Source organism: Amblyomma maculatum, chromosome 4, assembly GCF_055883805.1.
Source record: "Amblyomma maculatum isolate TAMU_Amacu chromosome 4, ASM5588380v1, whole genome shotgun sequence".
Taxonomy (NCBI): Eukaryota; Metazoa; Arthropoda; class Arachnida; order Ixodida; family Ixodidae; genus Amblyomma; species Amblyomma maculatum.
In genome coordinates this window covers 95,950,259-95,969,377 of record NC_139347.1, presented here as the reverse complement: position 1 = coordinate 95,969,377, position 19,119 = coordinate 95,950,259, and the positions used below count along the sequence as shown (strand labels likewise).

The window sequence follows — 19,119 nt, the reverse complement described above, 5'->3', positions numbered from 1 at the left end:
CAAGAATACAGTCCCACAGTCCACGGTGCTTTAGATGTAGCAGCGCCACTTAGCGGCCATTTGGAGAAATTTGGTTAAGATGAATTATAACGCAAAGCTTGCAACTTCTGGTGGAGCAGCGACAGCTAGCGCCAAATTATAGAAGTTCTATAAAAAACGAATGAGCGCATAAATGGATACAATGCTTCTTGATGGGTTCTGCTGCACATATATTAGCATTGCATTTTTGAACGTGAAAAATGGTACTAGTTCGAATTCACTTGTTCTGGTCTTTTCCCTCTTGTTTATATGTTACTGTATCGCACATATTTTTGAACATGTAACTAAACTTTGGGGTGTGTCGGTTTGAGGGGGACAGTCTTCTGCCCCGCCGCCACTCCACTCCGCGGATGCAGCGTCCTCGCTAGCAACCCACAGAGGGAACAAAGGGACAAGCACAGGGACGACACAGCATTAATACTCGAGTGCTATTTATTGCACTTGCAAGTAATACAGAGCATGGCGGCTAGCTAACATCAACAATGTTTTCCTTGGAAGTGCAAGGCTACGTAAAAAGGCTTCAGACTCACCGGCTGGGGAATGGGACTTCGGCGACGGACATTTGCTCGCTCCGGGAACATGACGACCGGGATCTCCCATGCGCGCCACATATTCTTCGAGCAAAGCCATACCACGGCGCCTGCCGCGGGAGGCGGCGAGAGTGTGCAGTATTTACTGGTCACTTCACTATTGGGAACCAGAAGACAGGCGGTCATGCACGATGGGCCCTCCCGTGTGAGCTGTGGTGTACTCCGTGCCTACTATCCCCCGGCATTTGCCGGGAGAGGTGATGGGAGACGACCGCTCGCGTTGCCGGCTGGATCTAGAAACTCTCTCTCGTTTTCTCGCGGGACTTGGCGTAGACATCTTAGTGGCGCACCTATCGCTGGTTCTCCTTTCTCTGAGGGGAGGTATTTACCTCCTCTGCCAGCCGGCACTGCCACGATGCTCACTGGAGTGGTGGTGATTGGCCGCGGCGAAGGAGGAGGCAACTGGTTTGCGACAGGGGGCACATTTATGCTTCACTTTTATGGGCAGGACACGGTAGTGTTGAGGAGCCCCTCGTGATCCCTATGCTGCCGCTCCCCAAAGGATGTGACAGTATTATAGAGTCCTGAGGATCTCAGTGCCACAGTTCACCAGACTGTCAAAGATGTCTGTGTTCTAAATGACGATGGCTGTTTGCAGGGGGCCGATCAGAAGCTTACATCCCAGATTTGCCAGTGCAAACTGTGATAGGGTGAGCTCATGGGCCAACCTTCTGCTGCCCACCACATACATCAACACCATCGCTTAAAGCCAGGAATGGGTGCATAATAGCTGCTCTCTAAAACCTCCTATTAAATACCAAACAAACCATGCAGCTTCAAAGGGCCAGACAGTTTTTTGCTGACAAAAATTTGATGGAGGTGAGGTCCATTGTTTTTTGGAGGTGATGTGTATTGTTATCAGCTGTGTTCTTCCGGGGACTAAACTGTGGTCTGAACTTTGAATATGAAAAAGCCTAAGAGCTTCTGCCATGAGCCGAACTTTATTACTAGCTTCAGTGCAGGCTTTGCTGCGTTTCAAGATGTTTGTCATTCGCACATTTAGTTAGTACAGCTCACAAAGCGGTTCCCACGAAGGAGTATGAAGCTGTCCTAAACGACCCACCCATGAGATGTAACTACTTGTTCCATACGCACCTGCTGTCAAAAGGCTATGTATTGTAACTTTTTCAGAGAAGTCATTTTTTTTCTTCTTTAGATCCAGAATGAGTTGCTTTGTAATGGGGCATGGTGTGAAATTTGCAAACTCTTCATAAGGCTATCTACATGTTGCAGAGCACATGAAAAGATGATTAACTGCGACTTGTGAGTGTACTGTTGGGAGCAGAAGGGGTGCGTAACACTAGCGCTTCAGTTACGCTTAATTGTCGCACCACTTTCCGGCGGTGCCCGCTGGGCACATAGACCACGAGAGGACCACTTGCATGCGATTTCATTCTTCGATCCATGGAAGTCCGACATGGAGACGCCACAAAAGCAGCAAGCCATGAAGTAGTGGACGTTACATGCCACTTTAGCACCCAAAAATACTGTACATGCTCGTTGGGCTCAATCACTTACATGTTGGAATTGGCCAACAAGCAACTATGGCAAGTGGCAAAGGTTTATTGCTCGATAAAAAGAAAAAGTTTCAGAAAAAAATTACTATCATTTCCTGGACCTCTCACTCTTCTTGGTCTCGTGAAGGGCCATGAAACTGTTCAATGAAATTACTGCTTATGACTGGTCTTCGAAAAGGTTTGAGAAAGTTGCTGCCCTTTTTTTTTTTTTTTCGGAGCAATAGCTGCAAGCATTTGGAAATTTCTTATGAAATGGTTGCTTGACAAAATTATGTTGGTTCCTGATTTACACAATACAAGAGTACATACATCTAGTTTCTTTTTTTGTTTCTTCAGAATGTTGTACAAGGCATTGGTAATCTGTAATTAATGCATCAAATTTTTCTGCACACAATGAATAGTAATTTTTAATAAATTTTTTTCTCCTTTGTAATTTCACCTCAGGTTTAAGCAGTTGAACAGTGGCGCTGATATTGCAAGTACCGTAAAAAAATGTTGCATAATAAGAGCTTTTTTTTCTGATTTTATCATGTCAAAATTTTGTGTAATTTATATGTGGATCCGAGCAAGCACTTTACAGCCTAAATTTGCAGTTCCAGGCTTTTTATTATTCAGTGTTGTCAGCGTGAGGCTTCCATCAAGAGGAGACGCTATCTAGCAGGGGTGTCTGTTTGACTGTTGTGATGGTTTCAGTTTCACCCTGACGTCGCGACCTTTACGAGCACGCACCGCATAATGTCGGGGCCACAAAAACGGCACTTAAGTTTGCATGGGTCTCTGACGGGCCTGTCCAGCCGTGCTGGCCTCTTCCTACATTCGGACCACGAATGCTTGATCAGCGTTCTCAACAAACTCATCGTCGCACTTTCAAAGAATGCAGAATGCTGCACATATTTAGAGGTACCGAAATATAATTCCTACAGAGAGATGTCTCCAGCAAGGGACTGTCAGCAGGCGATACACTGGACAACAGTGATCGTTAAAGCCACAAATCATAACAGTTCCTGGGCAGACACGTTGCATGCCTGTGCAGGGTGCTAGATGCAAGCAGGCTCGAGCACGTCGCATGCTAGCTGGCCACTCATATGCTGTCATCCCACGCCCGAGCTGGAAGTGGAATACTGGTTTACAACAGCTGGAGGACCATGGGGCTTCTGTGATTGCCAGGTCGAATGTGAGCCACTTTTTCCAGGGTGCAGAAAATTTTCAGATCAAGTGTGCAGGCACGAGAAAGGGAGCGAACAAGCACTTGCACATGGAAATATGTGTCACTCTTCTATGCCTGGCGGGGGGTGGGGTTTCGGATGCAAAAGGGCAGAGTGCGGCGAGTAAGCCTTCCAGGCCGGTCGCGAAATGCAGTGCAAATATATTGGGCTTTCCTCACTCGCAGAGGGAGCAGTCACCACCTAACACCTTCGTGCTAGGTCAATCACTCAGAGCTGTCACCTTTAGCCCCTCGTGCAGTGTGTTGCAGTCATGACAGGCTCAGGCCGGAGGAGGGCAAACGCAAGTCTTTGCTCGAGAAGCGTTTACTGTTTTCGAGGAAGGTACAATGCGACAGTGAGTCAAACACCACAGCAATGTAGCTTTCCACAAGTATGCTGGGAGGAAGTCATCAATAATCAAAGGGAGCACATGCAAGGGGAGAGGGGAATGTTAATGTTCACCTTGTGGGCTCTGCACAAAGCTCGGGGTAATTAGTTGCTCCCGGTTTCCAGTTGAATTGGTGATGGTCTCACTGGTAGTAGGGGCTTGGATTCATGCATCATTTTGCACCAGAAGACAGCGCCACCTTAGGGGGAGGCAAGCTCATCCCAAGCTGGGGATAGGGAGTCCGTCCAGTTCCAAAGAAGAGAAGAAAGAGGGAACAGCTTCACGGCAGCGTCATTACTGGGGCACAAAATGTAGCGGGGTTGGCATCTGTGCCTTCTCCCTGCAAGCCTCCCGAACAGCGAACACGTTATTTTGCCTAGTAATTACACGCAGCTGTTACTACAGAAAAGGGGATGCATCCTACGAAATTAACTGATTACTTATGCGTCACCCCGGAAAAAAAAAAAGGCAAACAAGGAAAAATCTAGATCCTCATTGCTCCCACATTGCTTTGGAATATTATTCCACACACTTTACTAGTAGCCTAAGCTTGTGAAGCCTCTCTTGCTACCCTAAATGTGTCGCTGCTTTCTTAAGGTCATTGGGAAGCTCAGTGCTGCATCTTTGGTGATTTAAATGTGTTGTTTTTTTATTTATCACGAAAATTGAGCTTCCTTTCTCTCTCATCTAGAGTTCTCCTTGTGACTGTTAGAACCAGCTTTAAAAATGTATTCACACGTGAGATGTGTCTTAAATCATGAAATACGGTCTGTCCTGCATTGTTATAATGAAACTTCCTCAGCGACTGCCAGTTGCAAGTGGAAATATTCTGCTCTCGAACTTGCAGGCATTGCCGGGTTTGTGTCTTCCAAGATGTACCGTCAGATGGGAGGCACCAAGTGGATCACCAATGTCAATTTGGTCTCGTGCCTTTTCTTCAGTGAGTGCTCCCTTCCTTTCCAGCAGTCTGCTCCAGTGTCCACGAATGGCTTAATGTGTGCCTTATGGGGAAATGAAAGCTGTAATGTGTCACACACAAAAAGAGCTAGATGTGAATCTGTAATTTTGTTTTCCTCTATTTTTTTGCGAAGAGTTGTTTTGTAAGCTTCTGCTATGCAGTTTCAAAAATGCATCTAAGGCTGGTAACCCATTAATTGTTACTTGATGTCGCACTGTGCCGGCCGAATCCAAAATTTTCTCCTGTTATATTATTTCAAAGCTTTCATTTTTTGTCTAATTTTAAACAATTGGAGATATGCAACTGGCATAAACTAAACCAACGTTCAAAGTGCTCTGAAGCCTTTGTGTCAGGCTAGACTGATAGGTTAGTGTCATGTGATGGCAAATATGTTATATATATACTGCAAACAAAGCTTTTTATAACCTAGGGAATTACATAAATGTGAATTATGGTGCTACCACTTGTGGATTTGAGCAGGGGACGTGTCTGATGCATTTCTAACACTTATTGAGGAATGCTTTTTTTGCCATCACAGTGGTCAAGTGCCATTAAAATGTAATGTAAACAGCTTGGCAACTCTAGCCAAAAATGCGAAGTCTTATAATTGAAACAGCAGAAAACAGATGGAGAGAAAGGCTAGTCACCAATGTGAACACTGAATCCTTCTGCGTGTGTTCAGTGTGCACTGGAAATTCAGAACCACAAGCTCAGTGGCATCCACTCTTTACTGTGCTTGCTAGGTGGCCGATGAAATGGTTTTATTGCCAATACAGCTTTTTGGATCATTTACTTTGGGCAGGCTAAGGGCATGATGAAATTGCACATCATCATAGTTAAAGTGCGGTGTGAGCACGTGGCCTTTCATGTTTTTTCACGGTGTAAAAAAAGACTATACTTTGGGATATGTTGAAAAAATATCTGAAAGGTACCACAGGCATGCTGCATCACTTCTTACTGGGCTCATTTAAAGAAAAGGTTTCTCCAAGCAGACCATCTTGCCTGCAGTACTCGAAGTGCCAGCGTGTTAGGCAGGGTTTTCCAGAAAGACATTCAGCCGGCTGATGCATGTTCATCAACATGATGCGTACCTTCCCTGCTGGCAGCTACAGCCAGCAATTGGCAGACTGCAGTTTGGCCGAACGCACCTTGATTCCTTTCCACTTAAAAATCACAGCAAGCAGTTCAGTAACACAGAAATCGCAGTGAGCATGGTAGAATCAATCACAAAGACCGATCATACGCTTTTAACCTTCTATTTTGCAAAGATTGTACGACGGTCGAATCCGTTCTCGACGTATGCCGGCGGTTTGAGCAAGCTAAACATCGTCGTATTGCTCCCCGCTTTGACCGCTTGCCAAACACAGTTGCTACGTCTTCGTGCCAAGATCTGCCAACACTGCAGCAGCCGTCCCATGAGCCAAACTTGACCAGGATTGTTCGCAGAGAGCTGGAGGCAATGGACCCCGTCGCATTCACACCTCAGCCGGCGGATGCTACTATAGCACTGATCCAAGCTGTCGTTCGCCAAGAATTCGCGAACGTGGGCCTTAATGTGAGCGTAAGCCTCAGCTCTGGTCAGCCGTCCGCACAGCCATCTGTCCTGCCCACCGTTCCGGTGGTAGCTGCGGCGGCTCCGACTGCGCCCTTCCCGATGCGATACCCCGAATCTACCCGACGCTACCGCAACCCAGAAGAACGGCGGACCTTGGACAACCGACCCATCTGCTTCAACTGCTCACGTGCCGGCCACATTTCTCGCCATTGCCGCAGCCGTTGGGTTCCGCCACCTCGACCTCGCTACTATCATGATCGCAGCACCGCCTACGGACCACACCCAACCTCTCTCCGTGCTACGCCCTCTCGTGACTTTAACCCACCATCCCCGCGCATGTCCAGCCGATCACCGTCTCCTCAGACCCGCCGTTTCCGCTCCCCCCTACCTCACCGTTCCTCGTCCCCTCACTTCTCTGGCCCGCTCCCGGAAAACTGATCAATGCAGCCGACCCGGCCCGAAAATCCTCTGCTGACCCTCGCTCATCGCCGCAATCTTCTAGATATCTGTGTAGATGGTGTGCCTGTTACCGCCCTCATTGACACTGGTGCCCAAATTTCCGTCCTCAGCTCTTCGTTTCGCCGCCGACTCAAAAAAGTTGTCACACCCGCCTCTTCATCAGCCGTTCGTGTCGCCGATGGAGGCGTCGCTGCCGTCGTGGGACTTTGCACTGCGCGCGTGAGCATTTGTGGTCGAACTACCCCTGTGCTCTTCACTGTAATCGACCGCTGCCCTCACGATGTGATCCTCGGCATCGACTTTTTAATGGCGCACTCTGCCCTGATTGATTGTTCAAGTGGCCTCCTTCGCTTAGACCTGCCTTTCTGCTCAGACCGCATAGATATCAAGCCACGCCTCTGCTTCGTCGAGTTTGTTCGCCTACCGCCCGAAGCTGCCATGTATGTTCCTTTGGCCCCTTTTCCTGCTATTCCTAATGGTACATACGTCACTTGTCCACTCACCGATGTTGTTCTCCACCGTAACGTCATACTCCCTCACACTGTCCTGACCGTCACGGATAACAGAACCTATCTTCCCGTCCTTAACTTTAGCCGCTCTGTCCAAGTTTTGCCCCATGGCATTGCACTCGCTGACTTGCTTCCGTTGGCTGACTGCGAAGTTTCTGCCCTCAAGCCTGTGCCTCTGTCTGAAGCCCCCGTATCAGCTTCTCGTTCGACCCTTTTTACTCCCATGATAGCACCGGATTTGACACCTCAGCAAGCCGGTGCTCTCTCCGACCTCTTGCTTTCGTACAAGGACATTTTTGATTTTGCCGACCGACCTTTGGCCCAGACATCTGTCGTTACCCATCGCATCAATACTGGTGATGCCAGCCCTATTCACAGAAGGCCTTATCGAGTCTCTCTTGCTGAGCGCCACGTGATACAGAAGGAAGTCGACAAGATGTTGACAAATAATATTATTGAGCCTTCCTGCAGTCCCTGGGTGTCTCTGTCGTTTTAGTGAAAACGAAAGATCAAACTTGGAGATTCTGTGTACATTACCGCCACCTCAATCAGATCACTAAAATAGACATTTATCCGCTCCCGAGAATTGACGACGCCCTCAACTGCTTGCATGGTGCCAGCTATTTTTCCTCGATCGACATGCGTTCCGGCTACTGGCAAATAGCTGTCGACGAACGGGATCGAGAGAAAACCGCATTTGTCACCCCTGACGGACTATACCAATTCAAGGTCATGCCATTTGGCCTCTGTAACGCTCCTGCGACCTTCGAGCGCATGATGGACTCGCTTCTCCGTGGCTTCAAGTGGACAACGTGCTTATGCTAATTAGATGACGTTGTCGTTTTCTCTCCCACGTTCACAAGTCACCTTGAACGGCTTTCTATGATACTGGCTGTTTTTCGCCGCGCCAGTCTTCAACTCAACGCAAAAAAATGCAGCTTCGGCCGCCGCCAGATCAAAATCCTGGGACATTTGGTTGACGAAAATGGTGTGCAGCCCGACCCTGATAAAGTTCGTGCAGTCCGCGAGTTCCCTACACCATGGAATACAAGTGATGTGCGAAGTTTTCTCAGGCTCTGCTCCTACTTCCGTCGCTTCATTCGGAACTTCGCTGACCTAGCATGTCCCCTTACCTCCCTTTTGCAGAAAAACGTGAATTTCTCGTGAAGCTGTGAACAAGTTCAGGCCTTCACAACGCTCATTTCCGCGCTCACCGCTCCTCCTGTACTGGCGCACTTCAACCCGTCTGCGCCTACAGAACTGCGCACCGACGCTAGCGGACATGGTATTGGCGCCATCCTTGCCCAGTACCAGCACGGCCACTCTCGTGTGATTGCCTATGCCAGCCGCCTTCTTTCTCAGTCCGAGCGCAATTATTCCATTACGGAGCGCGAATGCCTTGCACTTGTTTGGGCGTTGACCAAATTCCACCTTTATTTGTTTGGGCGGCCCTTCAGCGTAGTGACGGACCATCATGCCTGGTGTTGGTTGTCATCACTTAAGGACCCTACTGGCCGCTTAGGTCGCTGGGCCTTGCGATTACAAGAATGCACGTTTACTGTTGTGTACAAGTCAGGCCGCCTACATCAAGACGCCGACTGTTTGTCTCGCCAACCCGTTGACCCTCCTGAACTTCCTGACAATACTGCTGACGACTACGTTTTGTCCATTTCGAACTTTCTCCAGATCGGTGTCGAACAGAGTCGTGATCCTTCCCTGCGCCCCATTATTGCTCACGTGCGCAACGACAGCACCGATCCGCCCATCAGTATGTTTGTGCTGCTTAATAACACATTATACCGACGCAATATGCGCCCAGATGGTGTAGACCTTTTGCTTGTTGTCCCGACACATCTACGCTCTGCTGTTCTTGCGCACCTTCATGATGCTCCTACAGCAGGGCACCTAGGAGTGTCCCGCACATACGACAATGTTCGACGGCGATTCTACTGGCCTGGCCTCTACCGCTCTGTTTGTCGCTACGTCGCCGCCTGTGAGCTGTGCCAGCGCAGGAAGACCCTTCACCCTAGTGGGCCCCTGCAACCACTCGCAGTTCCAACTGAGCCCTTTTCTCGAGTTGGTCTCGACCTGCTCGGGCCATTCCCCACATCGACTTCAGGGAACAAACGGATTGCCGTAGCGACTGATTACGCCACCCGGCATGCCATAACCAGAGCTATCCCCACCAGCTGTGCCTCTGACGTTGCAGACTTTCTTTTGCATGACGTCATCTTGCTTCATGGTACTCCTCGTCAACTGCTCACCGATCGCGGTCGCTGCTTCCTTTCTAAAGTTGTTAATGACCTTCTGCGCTCATGCGCTACGCGCCACAACTTCACAACGGCCTACCATCCACAAACGAACGGTCTTACTGAGCGCCTTAATCGTACCCTGACCGATATGATGTCAATGTATGTTTCTGACTATCACCGTGACTGGGACATCTCTTTACCTTTCATAACATTCGCTTATAACTCCTCACGGCATGATACCGCCGGATACTCTCCCTTTTATCTACTCTTCGGCCGCGACCCTCTACTTCCCTTCGACACCTTACTGCCTCTTCACGATTCCTCCTGCAGTTACGCTTCTGATGCCATCGCCCGCGCTGATGCCGCCCGTCATATTGCTCGAGACCGGCTTCGTGCATCCCAGCGTTCTCAAAAGCACCGTTACGATCTCCAGCACCGTGACGCCTACTACCCTCCTGGCTCCCTGCTCGACGTGTAGGCATGTGCGAGAAACTTCTGCCCCGCTACGTGGGCCCTTACCAGGTCTTGCGGCAACTTACCGACGTGACGTACGAGATTATCCCTGTGAACCGCCACTCTCCGGCAAACCATCATCCAGAAGTCGTGCATGTCGCCCGTCTCAAACCTTATATCTCGCGCTGACCTGTGTAGTCTACGCACCGGAACTGTGCTTCTTCCGCGGGGGGGTATTGTTACGGTACGCAGTGAAAGAGACGATGACGAAGTGCTGGGCTAGTAGAGAAAGACGACGCTGCAGCTACGCCTGGTTCTCCTGTGAGTGTGTCCCTGACGGTGAACTGTTGTGGCTACGACGTACCATGGCCTCCTAATATCTCGACGTGCCTCGTAACAATATTTACGGTGTAATTAGTGAACAACCACCCAATGAATGGCAGATAGAACGGTGTGTCCTTTGGGGAGCAATTTACATCAAATTTTTTGTTCGGGCATGGTGTTGAATGAAATGTATCAATAATCACGGCAGCAGACAGCTCCCTGAAAGCCCCCCACCGAAATCATTGTCGCTGATGTATATGTCCACGCGCGTGATCAGCAGTTTGTTCTGCAATCTGTGGCTGCCCTCAGTAACTCTCAGCCTCAGTAGTAGTTTCTTCTGTACTCATGAAGCCTATTTCTACAGTATGCACGCGTTGTAACAAGGACACAGATATGCTTGATGCAGCAGATCTGCCTTTCTGAAGGGAGAGGGGGGGGGGGGGGGGGGGGGGGGCGGGAATAGCTTGCCACGTTGCCACTGGTATGGCCAACACTACTGATCACAGGCTCAACAGGCTAGTCCCAGTTTTTGTCTGCGTTTCTGCTCTGGAAGTGTCACCTTTGATTGGCTGGAGAGCTCTGTGGCAAAGGCTTCGTAGAGATGTCGCCGCAGTTAGTTTTTCGTGGGCACTTCAGATATCGAGGTATGGGAGAGTTTCAAAACATTCATTTGTGATTTCCTCAGCAGCACAGCAACTTTTTCGCGCGGAAAAAACATAGGTAGTCTTCTTGGGGAATAATCTGCCTGTCTTGTTTAGTTTGATATTTCCCATCATTGTTGCTTTAAAAGTGAGAGTTCAGTGGTATTAGCTGAAAATAATGCCTGTTTAACTACCTTCACATTTATAAGTTTGCTTCTTGTTCTTTGCTTCCTTGTTTGTTTTGTGAATAGTTCCCCTGTTCCTTGTGTGGAGCATCCAAAACTCTACAGCGTGGGTCTATCGTTCCACCCAGGCTTTACCGGCCACAACTGTAGTTCTACTGCTGCTGGTCTGGATCTGCTGTGAGTATGCAGTCTCTGCATTGGTGTGAGCAAACGTACCTTGTGGTGAACAAAACTAGTAGCTTAGCAGCGGGCAAGGTTTGAAAAGCTTTTGGTTCATTAGCTCTGTGCGTTCAAGGAAGGCCGAATCTTGAACTACTAAAGCCAACGCAATGCCGAGCTTGGCTACCGGAAATCACTTGCTGAAGCCAGCAGACTGCCAGTGGATGCAGCAGTTTTTGAAGCCATGACTAAGTGCCAGTTGATGTCACTTTTTTTCTTGTTAATGCTGTAACGGCGTGTATATCCGAAGGATTGTTGTTAATCTGAACTTTTTTAGCTTGAACTTTTGGTTAGTTTGTATTGATGATTTAGTAGTAGCAGCTCCAAGTAATATTTAAATAGGTGACCTTAATTCAAACTCTGTGCAACTGTAAACAAATCTCATCTTTTTGAAGTTTGCATTGTTGACAGTAAAGTGTTGTGAAATGTGAACATGCATGAAGTTCAATTTGAAGTAGTTCCAGGTAGTTGAGGAAGAAGTTAGGTATTCAAAAAACAAAACAAATGAGTGCTAAAACGGCCATGGCGGCCACTTTTTGATGGAGGCAAAAATCAAGGCGCCCATCTACTGTTCCATATCATTGTTTGTTAGACAACTTTGGGTGGACGAAATTTTCGGAACCCTCCACTATGGTGTCCTACGTAGCCTGAGTCTCTTTGGGACATTAAACCCCACAAACCAAATCAGCCATCTGCAGTTTGATCGCGTTTTTATGAGCTGTGCTGTTCCAGACAGATTCTTTCGTTCATAAAGCGGTTGCTGCCACAGGTGGCAGTATTTCGCTTCCTCATTCCTTTCGAGGAAAAGATGAAGATGCTTAAGAGGCGTCCTTATAAGAGTTGCGGATTATGCATTACACTTTACTGCAATGTGAAACACGGGAAGTAATGGTTTAGACCGTGGTCGGCTATGGCATGTTCTTTTTTATATGATTTGTTTTTCGTGGGTGCAGGCGGCTATCCACTGACTCTGATGGGTGGCATCCTGGGAAAGAACTGTGCAGGCCCCTTTGAGGCCCCCTGCCGGGCCAAGCTCATTGCGCGGGGGGTGCCCCCAGTGCCTTGGTACCACTCACTGCCCATCCACTGCTTTGTGGGTGGCTTCTTGCCCTTCAGGTGAGCCATGCCTTACTTGATCTTTAGTACTGCCTCATTAGCTTTGCTTTCTGTGTCCTTTGTTTTGAGGCACTGCACCCATTTGTGGGCTCTTTAATAGCTCACTGTATATTGTGGAGGAGGGAGCAGAAGTGGCAGGAAAAAAATTACATCAGGATGGCTTCTCAAGTTTGTTTGTGTGATGCCTGGTTGCCATAGCAACTGTGATATCAGGTGATGTCAGGCCACCAAAGGGACGAATGAGATGGCGCAAAGCATTCACAATAGATGGCGTCGTGGCAAGCCCTCCTTTCCTACGGCTTCTTACGTGCCATTCGTTCGTACGGCATCGCTAACGGACCTTCATATAGCACCATATTTACCCTCTTTCCCACCAAAATTGTGACGCGCGCGGAATGTGCCTTTAATCATATTGCCATGAAATAAAGACCTCTAACACTTGTGCCAGTCCCTCGACTCTAAACCAACAAAGGAAAATCATCAAGCAGAGTCAGCGGTTCCTGAAGATGTAGACAGGCGACAGGGAGAACTGAAGCGAAAATGTGAGAGCTAAAAGATGGCATGAGCTGCTGAAGCACCAGAAGAATGGGCTGCGAGGTTGATTGTAATCGAAAGCGTGTTAAACACACTGCTCTTTCGGAACGTCATGCTGCTTTCGCATGACCACTGGTCTAAACATTTTTAAATTCTCCTAAATTTTGTGTCAATTCATTTGGGTTGTACATTTCACTTTATGTTTACAATATTTTGACATCATGTCTCCCTGGTGATTAGCCTTTGTTAAGAGTGTTAAATGACATTTTATCAAAAGTGCATAACAGTGAGTTCATAAGAATGAAATAAGTTCGACATCCAAAGGACCAGATAAAATGGTTAAGTTAACCGAAAGCTTGTATTAGCAAATAACCCTATAAAGACTGCCAAACACTGTTTGCACTGCAGCAATTTTATCTAATGGATGTCTGTATGATGATTAACTGCATTTGAGGTAAAAGCCATATGAGAATGTCCTTTTTTCTGGTTTTGTTTTCGTGCAATGCAGTAGCAAAGGAATATCTTTACAAATGGTTCCTTGTAAAGGGGCAGAGGTTGTGTATGGTGTGACAAGTGCACAGTTTTGGCATACTGGAGAAAGAATGGGGATGCAAGCGAGGGGAATGTGCGTAGGTGTTAGACTAGCGTGGTTGCATCCCAAAATAAAAGCAAAAGACTAGTGATGTGCCAAGCGGCTGTGGGAGGGCAGGGAATTAAGGAATGTGAAACAGAACCTATGTGACAGCTATATTCCAGAATGGGGGATTTCCAATCGTCGTCGTTCCTGTTATAGTGCACACGATTTGCACAAGCACCACTGTTCCATGCAGTGCAGGTTTAGATAGGTAAATTTCGATTATCTTTAATGCGACCTTCTATCCAAATTTACCGATGTAAGCCTGCTCAAATCTGAATTGAGCGTGCGACGCCATATACTTACATATGCATCGACCGCGACTTAGTTTCTGGTTTCAGTTGTCTGGTTTTTCAAATTAACAGGGGTCAGATTAATGAGGTTTTACTCACAACCTAAAAGCACATAAATGTAGGACTGCGAAATCAGTAAGAAGCATTGATAGAAGAAAACTGGGAGTTCCTTCCTTTTCGTGCAGTGCCATCTCAGTGGAGTTGTACTACATCTTCTCGACGGTGTGGGGCCGGGAGCAGTACACCCTGTACGGCATCCTGCTGGTGGTGGCCATGATCCTGTTCAGCGTGACGGCCAGCATAGCTGTGGTGTTGACATACTTTCAGCTCTCCTCCGAAGACTATCACTGGTGGTGGAAGGCCATCTGCACAGGAGGGTGGGTGGCATACCATATAGGCATCTCTTTCCTGTTCCCTCCCCCTCACACACAAACACCCTTTTAAGTGGTGTCAGTGCAGGAAGACAATCGGATCGCTTCACACGGAACAGAGGTACCAATGAAGGCACGAGCTCGAGTTAAACTTCATAGTGCACAAAGGAAGCTTCTCGTCCTATGCTTTACCGTATTCACTCGAATCTAAGACGACTTTTTTCTTCACAAATATGGTGCACGGTTTGGGGGGGTCGTCTTAGATTCGCGGCCGTCTGAAAACCGGGTTGAAAACAGAAGATCGGTCCACGCGACGAAAGAAAAAAGCTTACGCCAGAAGCGCACAAGGTGCTACGGTGGTAGCTTGGCGACAAAAAAAACAATAAAAAAAAAATAAAAAAACGGCCGTGGCCTCATAGAGAAAGAGATTGTGGCCTCCCGAAACCCACTCAAGGCCGCCCGCGGCCGCCCGCGTCCCCTAGCCACCACGCCCCTAGACGTCCCTAGTCTAGGGCCCCCGACTGGGTAGCCTCCGCTGTTCTGTCGTTCTCTTTTACGTTTCTTCTGCTCGCGTGCTCCCTCCGCTCCGAGCGTGAAGAAAGGAGAGGGAACGAAGATGCGAGGAAAGAAGCGGAGCGGCTCCCTGTGATTGGTCCGAAATGATGTCACTCGCCGCGAAATCAGTGCTAGCGCCACTAGCGCGTCAGACTCAGTCATCTTTCGCTATCCGGGAAGCTGCGTCTCTCCGTGCCGCGTCCTTGTTTGCGCCTTCTTTGTTTGCGGATGTGAGCGGTGTTTTTGCGCACGCTTCATGATGAGTGAAACCAGGCGGCATTATACGGCACAGTTCAAGCGGAAAGTTATTGCTGTTGCGAACGAGACTGGCAACAGCCTGGAAGCAGCCAGGCACTTCGGCATTTCTGAGGTGAACGTGCGCAGGTGGCTGCGAAACGCCAGCAGTTTGGCAGCGTGCTCAAGTTCGCGGAAAGCCTTTACGGGACCACAACGCGGGCGCCATGCAGAGCTCGAGGAAGACTTGGCTCGGTATGTGAATGATCTCCGGAACAGATGTGTCGCCGTCACCGTCGAGATGATACAGATGAAAGCCAGGGAATTGGCCCGTGAGCGTGGCATTAGTCGCACAATTTTCAAAGCTAGCAAAGGCTGGGTGAAGCGTTTTATGAACCGCGCGGGATTCTCGCTCCGCCGCCGAACTTCAGTCTGTCAAAGGCTTCCGGAAGACTTCGAAGAGAAGTTAATTTCATTTCAGCGGTACGTCATCGGGCTGCGACGCCAACACGGCTACAGCCTGGGGCAAATAGGCAACGCAGATCAAACACCGATGCATTTTGACATGCCGAACAACTACACTGTTCAAAAAACTGGCTCTAAAGACGTGAAAATTCAGACGACGGGAAATGAAAAGCAACGAGTGACCGTAATGTTAGCTTGTACTGCGGACGGTAGAAGGCTTCCCCCCTACATTATCTTCAATCGGAAGACATTGCCAAAAAAGGAAGACTTTCCTGCTGGTGTCATCATCCGCTGCAATGAAAAGGGGTGGATGACCGCGGAGATGTTCAACGACTGGCTCCGCACCGTTTGGTTCCGTCGTCCAGGAGCGCTGCTGAGGCCACGCTCGATGCTGGTTCTGGACGCGTTAAGGGGCACACCACTGACGCTAGCAAGGCTTTAATGGCAGACAACCGGTGCGACCTCGTCGTCATCCCAGGAGGGATGACCTCGCAGCTGCAACCTTTAGATGTCTGTCTGAACAAGCCTCTGAAGGACAATGTTTGTAAATATTACTGTGAGTGGATGGAGCAAGGAGGACCCGCACTTACGCCTACCGGAAGGTTAAAGCGAGCATCGTTGTCCCAGCTCGCGCGGTGGATCCTGGACGCTTGGCCGCGCTATTCCGGATGAAATGGTCGTCCGCGCATTCAAGAAATGCGGAATTTCCAACAACCTCAACGGCACGGAAGATGACATGTTGTGGGGCGATAGTGACAAAGAGGCCAGCAGCAGCAGTGACAGTGAGTGATGGTCGGTGCACTCGTTTGTTGCAATAAAGGAGAAAAAAAAAATTTTTCTTATTCATTGTTGTTAATTGGGGGGGTCGTCTTACATTCGTGGCCGTCTTAGATTCGCATGAATACGGTATGCACTGCTGTGAGAGTTGTAGTATAGCGAACTTGTCTATTCTTTATGGAGTGCGTGTCCGCACATAAAAATGCAAACTGCTGCATTTCCTGCATTTGCACCTTTATTTATCCTGAATGCAGGTCCAAAGCTTGATCACAGTGCAAAATATTGTCACGTCACCATCAGAAGATAGTGACAGCAGGGAGGGTGCTTGCGTAGTGTACTCTGTGGGTTTGGTCTTACTTTAGTTTTATTGTGAGTAATGGCAATCCTAGCAAGAGTGCTAGCAGAGCTTTTTTGTCAGATGAGTTCTGTAGGTTGTAAATTGGGTACAAGCGTCCCCCGGCCTGGCGCCCGGCTCTTTCAGGGGTGTGTGTTTGGAAGAGGCTCTGCTAACCCTGCTGTTGTGCTCCCTCGGGAGCTTAGTTTCGGACAACCAAACAAAAAAAAAGGGCCACATAATGGGCTGTTGCCGCGCAAGGCGGACTTATTGTTGTCCGATGGCGGAACGAATCACTGCCACATCGGCGCAACTATTTGGGCAAAGAAGAGTTTAGCTCGCCAAACAGTATCCCCCGGGCTTACATGGGATCGCCAAGGCCGAGCCCCTTCCCAAGAGCTAAGTCCCACAAAATGGCGGACACCCACGCCGGGGACCGCTCTTGTCCCAGTTTACGTCTGGTCATCGTCGAGCTGAAAACGAATCCTGCAGCTCTCCCAGCGCGCGTGGCGGACTTGTCAACTACTGCCACCGCGTTGGTCGTGTTGTGGGTCGCACCCACGTGCTCGGGCAGACGGGATCGCAACACCCGTGGTGCACTCCCATGACGTGCACCCCTGCCAGACGCCTTCGCGCCCCCGACTTCGGTAAAACTCTTTGTGCTGCGCTCCACGCGAGAGCCCGATTCTACCAAATTTTGTTAAGCGTCTTGGATTGGACGCCGGCCCCGTTGCAAAACTCTTTGGGACCTACCGCCTACGTACCGGAAGCGCAAGTGGAGGCTTCATCCTCCACCCCTCTGGTCTCACAGCGGTACTGCTGACAGACTCTCAGAGGGTGCTTGCACCAGTTCTGCTTTTGCTTGGTCTTCACTCTCTTAGCCTGCTGAGGCGCCCGCAGGCTTCAGTGTTTCCCAGGACGTCCCTGGCGTACGCCGGAGGAGGAGTGAAGACAGTCTCTAACAGCGCCCCCATGCCTCCTCGCGGGCTGGGTTACACGGGGTTGCCCCTACCCCTGATGACTTTAGTCAGCGGGGATTCCCCCGCGGCGTCCTTACATAGAGACTTAGCCGGCACAGCCCATCCCTGGACTGCACCGGCGGGTGAACAGACTCTTATTTCCCGCTACGAGGAGTGGTCACCTCCAACTCCAGCGGCTTCCACCTTGGATTACAGGGAGTTGGGAGCTCCCCAGCCTTATCCCTAGTCCCGTTTATCAATAGGGTACATCATCGGTAAAGGCTGTCATTTTCGGTGGGCCCCACCTTAGCAGTTCCTAAGCCCGAGAATCTACCCCACTTTAGTGGGATAGACTTCCTAAGAGTGCACAAGGCTCCGAGGTTCCAGTCGGCCGTCTGCCTCCAGTCGGTAAACGGCAGACTTTAAAGAAGGCAGGGAAGGGTCTTCCCTGCCTTCTTTAAAGTCCTTAAACCACTGAAAACAAGTTTCACGAGACATGACAGCCTCACCAAATGCATTCAATTGGCATATGTTGCTGTGGCCGTTTTGGTTAAGCCGCACACAAAACTTGTAGCATAGCGCTGTTTATGCAAGGTCAGCATGGGTCACACAGCCAGCACACTTTGGGGGGGCAAAACGCTATCTCCTGTTTGAATAAACATTGCTTGTTTCTGCCACATTACAGCAAGAATGAGGCTGAATATGTCGGATGTTACTACAGTTGCTATGTTTACCGAAAAAGCTGATAGTGTAGTGACTGCAGAACAAGGAGCACTAGACCCAGTCTCAGTCTTTACTGAACTACTCTCGTATAAATAGCTATGGTTATTTATCGCTTAGTTGATAACCGCAGGTTGCGTCTGTGTTTAATATTTTGTAGAAAGACGCTGCCAAAGCCTATTTTTAACACGGTTGCATTAAAGGCCCCCTACACGGAAAATTCGGTGGCAGCGGTCTGCCAGCGTTACCGTTGTGAGCGAAAAATCACGAGCATGGCGCTGGCAGCCGGTAGCTGGCAGCTGACATGTCCGTGCACCGACTGGACTTAAGACTGCCTGCTGACTCAGGCCTCTCCTTTCATATGGGAGGGTGATATCGCAATCATTCTGCCAGAACTCTTGCATTCACGTTATCCCTGGGCCATGCAGGCACTTACATATGTCTTGATTAAAGTAGGGCTTTATATATGGCCATGCCCTTAAAGGTGGAGCTTAATATTCGGGGTGACATACTGCATGAGTTTCAGTGGACACCGGCAGAAAGGTACTCCAGCTACGCTTGCTAGTTGCGCGTACCAGCAATGAGCAAAGCATACTCCTCGGCAAGTGTATAATGAGCAGCTGCCATAGAGCCATGCTGAGTAATGGGCTGAAACATGTCGCCGCAGAAATTTTTGGCAAAGTGGTCGCTGAAAGTGCAGGCCATCCTCCCGTTCACCGTGACTGTGAAATTGATCAAGAAATGTGGAGACTGCATGCAATACGCAACCCTCACTAAGCACTTGGTTTGCTGGTAGCAACAGAATATGTAAAAATTGGTATGTTTTAGTATAA

General features: G+C 49.1%; 1 protein-coding gene across 1 annotated transcript in view; it reads left to right on the top strand.

The window, feature by feature from the left end:
* The window catches only part of LOC146191701 (transmembrane 9 superfamily member 1-like), a 123,540-nt gene that overhangs the window by 102,599 nt on the left and 1,822 nt on the right, over positions 1-19,119 (top strand). Inside the window, exons 10-13 of the mRNA XM_084602218.1 lie at positions 4,587-4,679; positions 11,142-11,252; positions 12,248-12,410; positions 14,057-14,248. Of these exons, the coding sequence (XP_084458344.1) occupies positions 4,587-4,679; positions 11,142-11,252; positions 12,248-12,410; positions 14,057-14,248 (559 nt within the window). The remainder of the gene's footprint in view (positions 1-4,586; positions 4,680-11,141; positions 11,253-12,247; positions 12,411-14,056; positions 14,249-19,119) is intronic.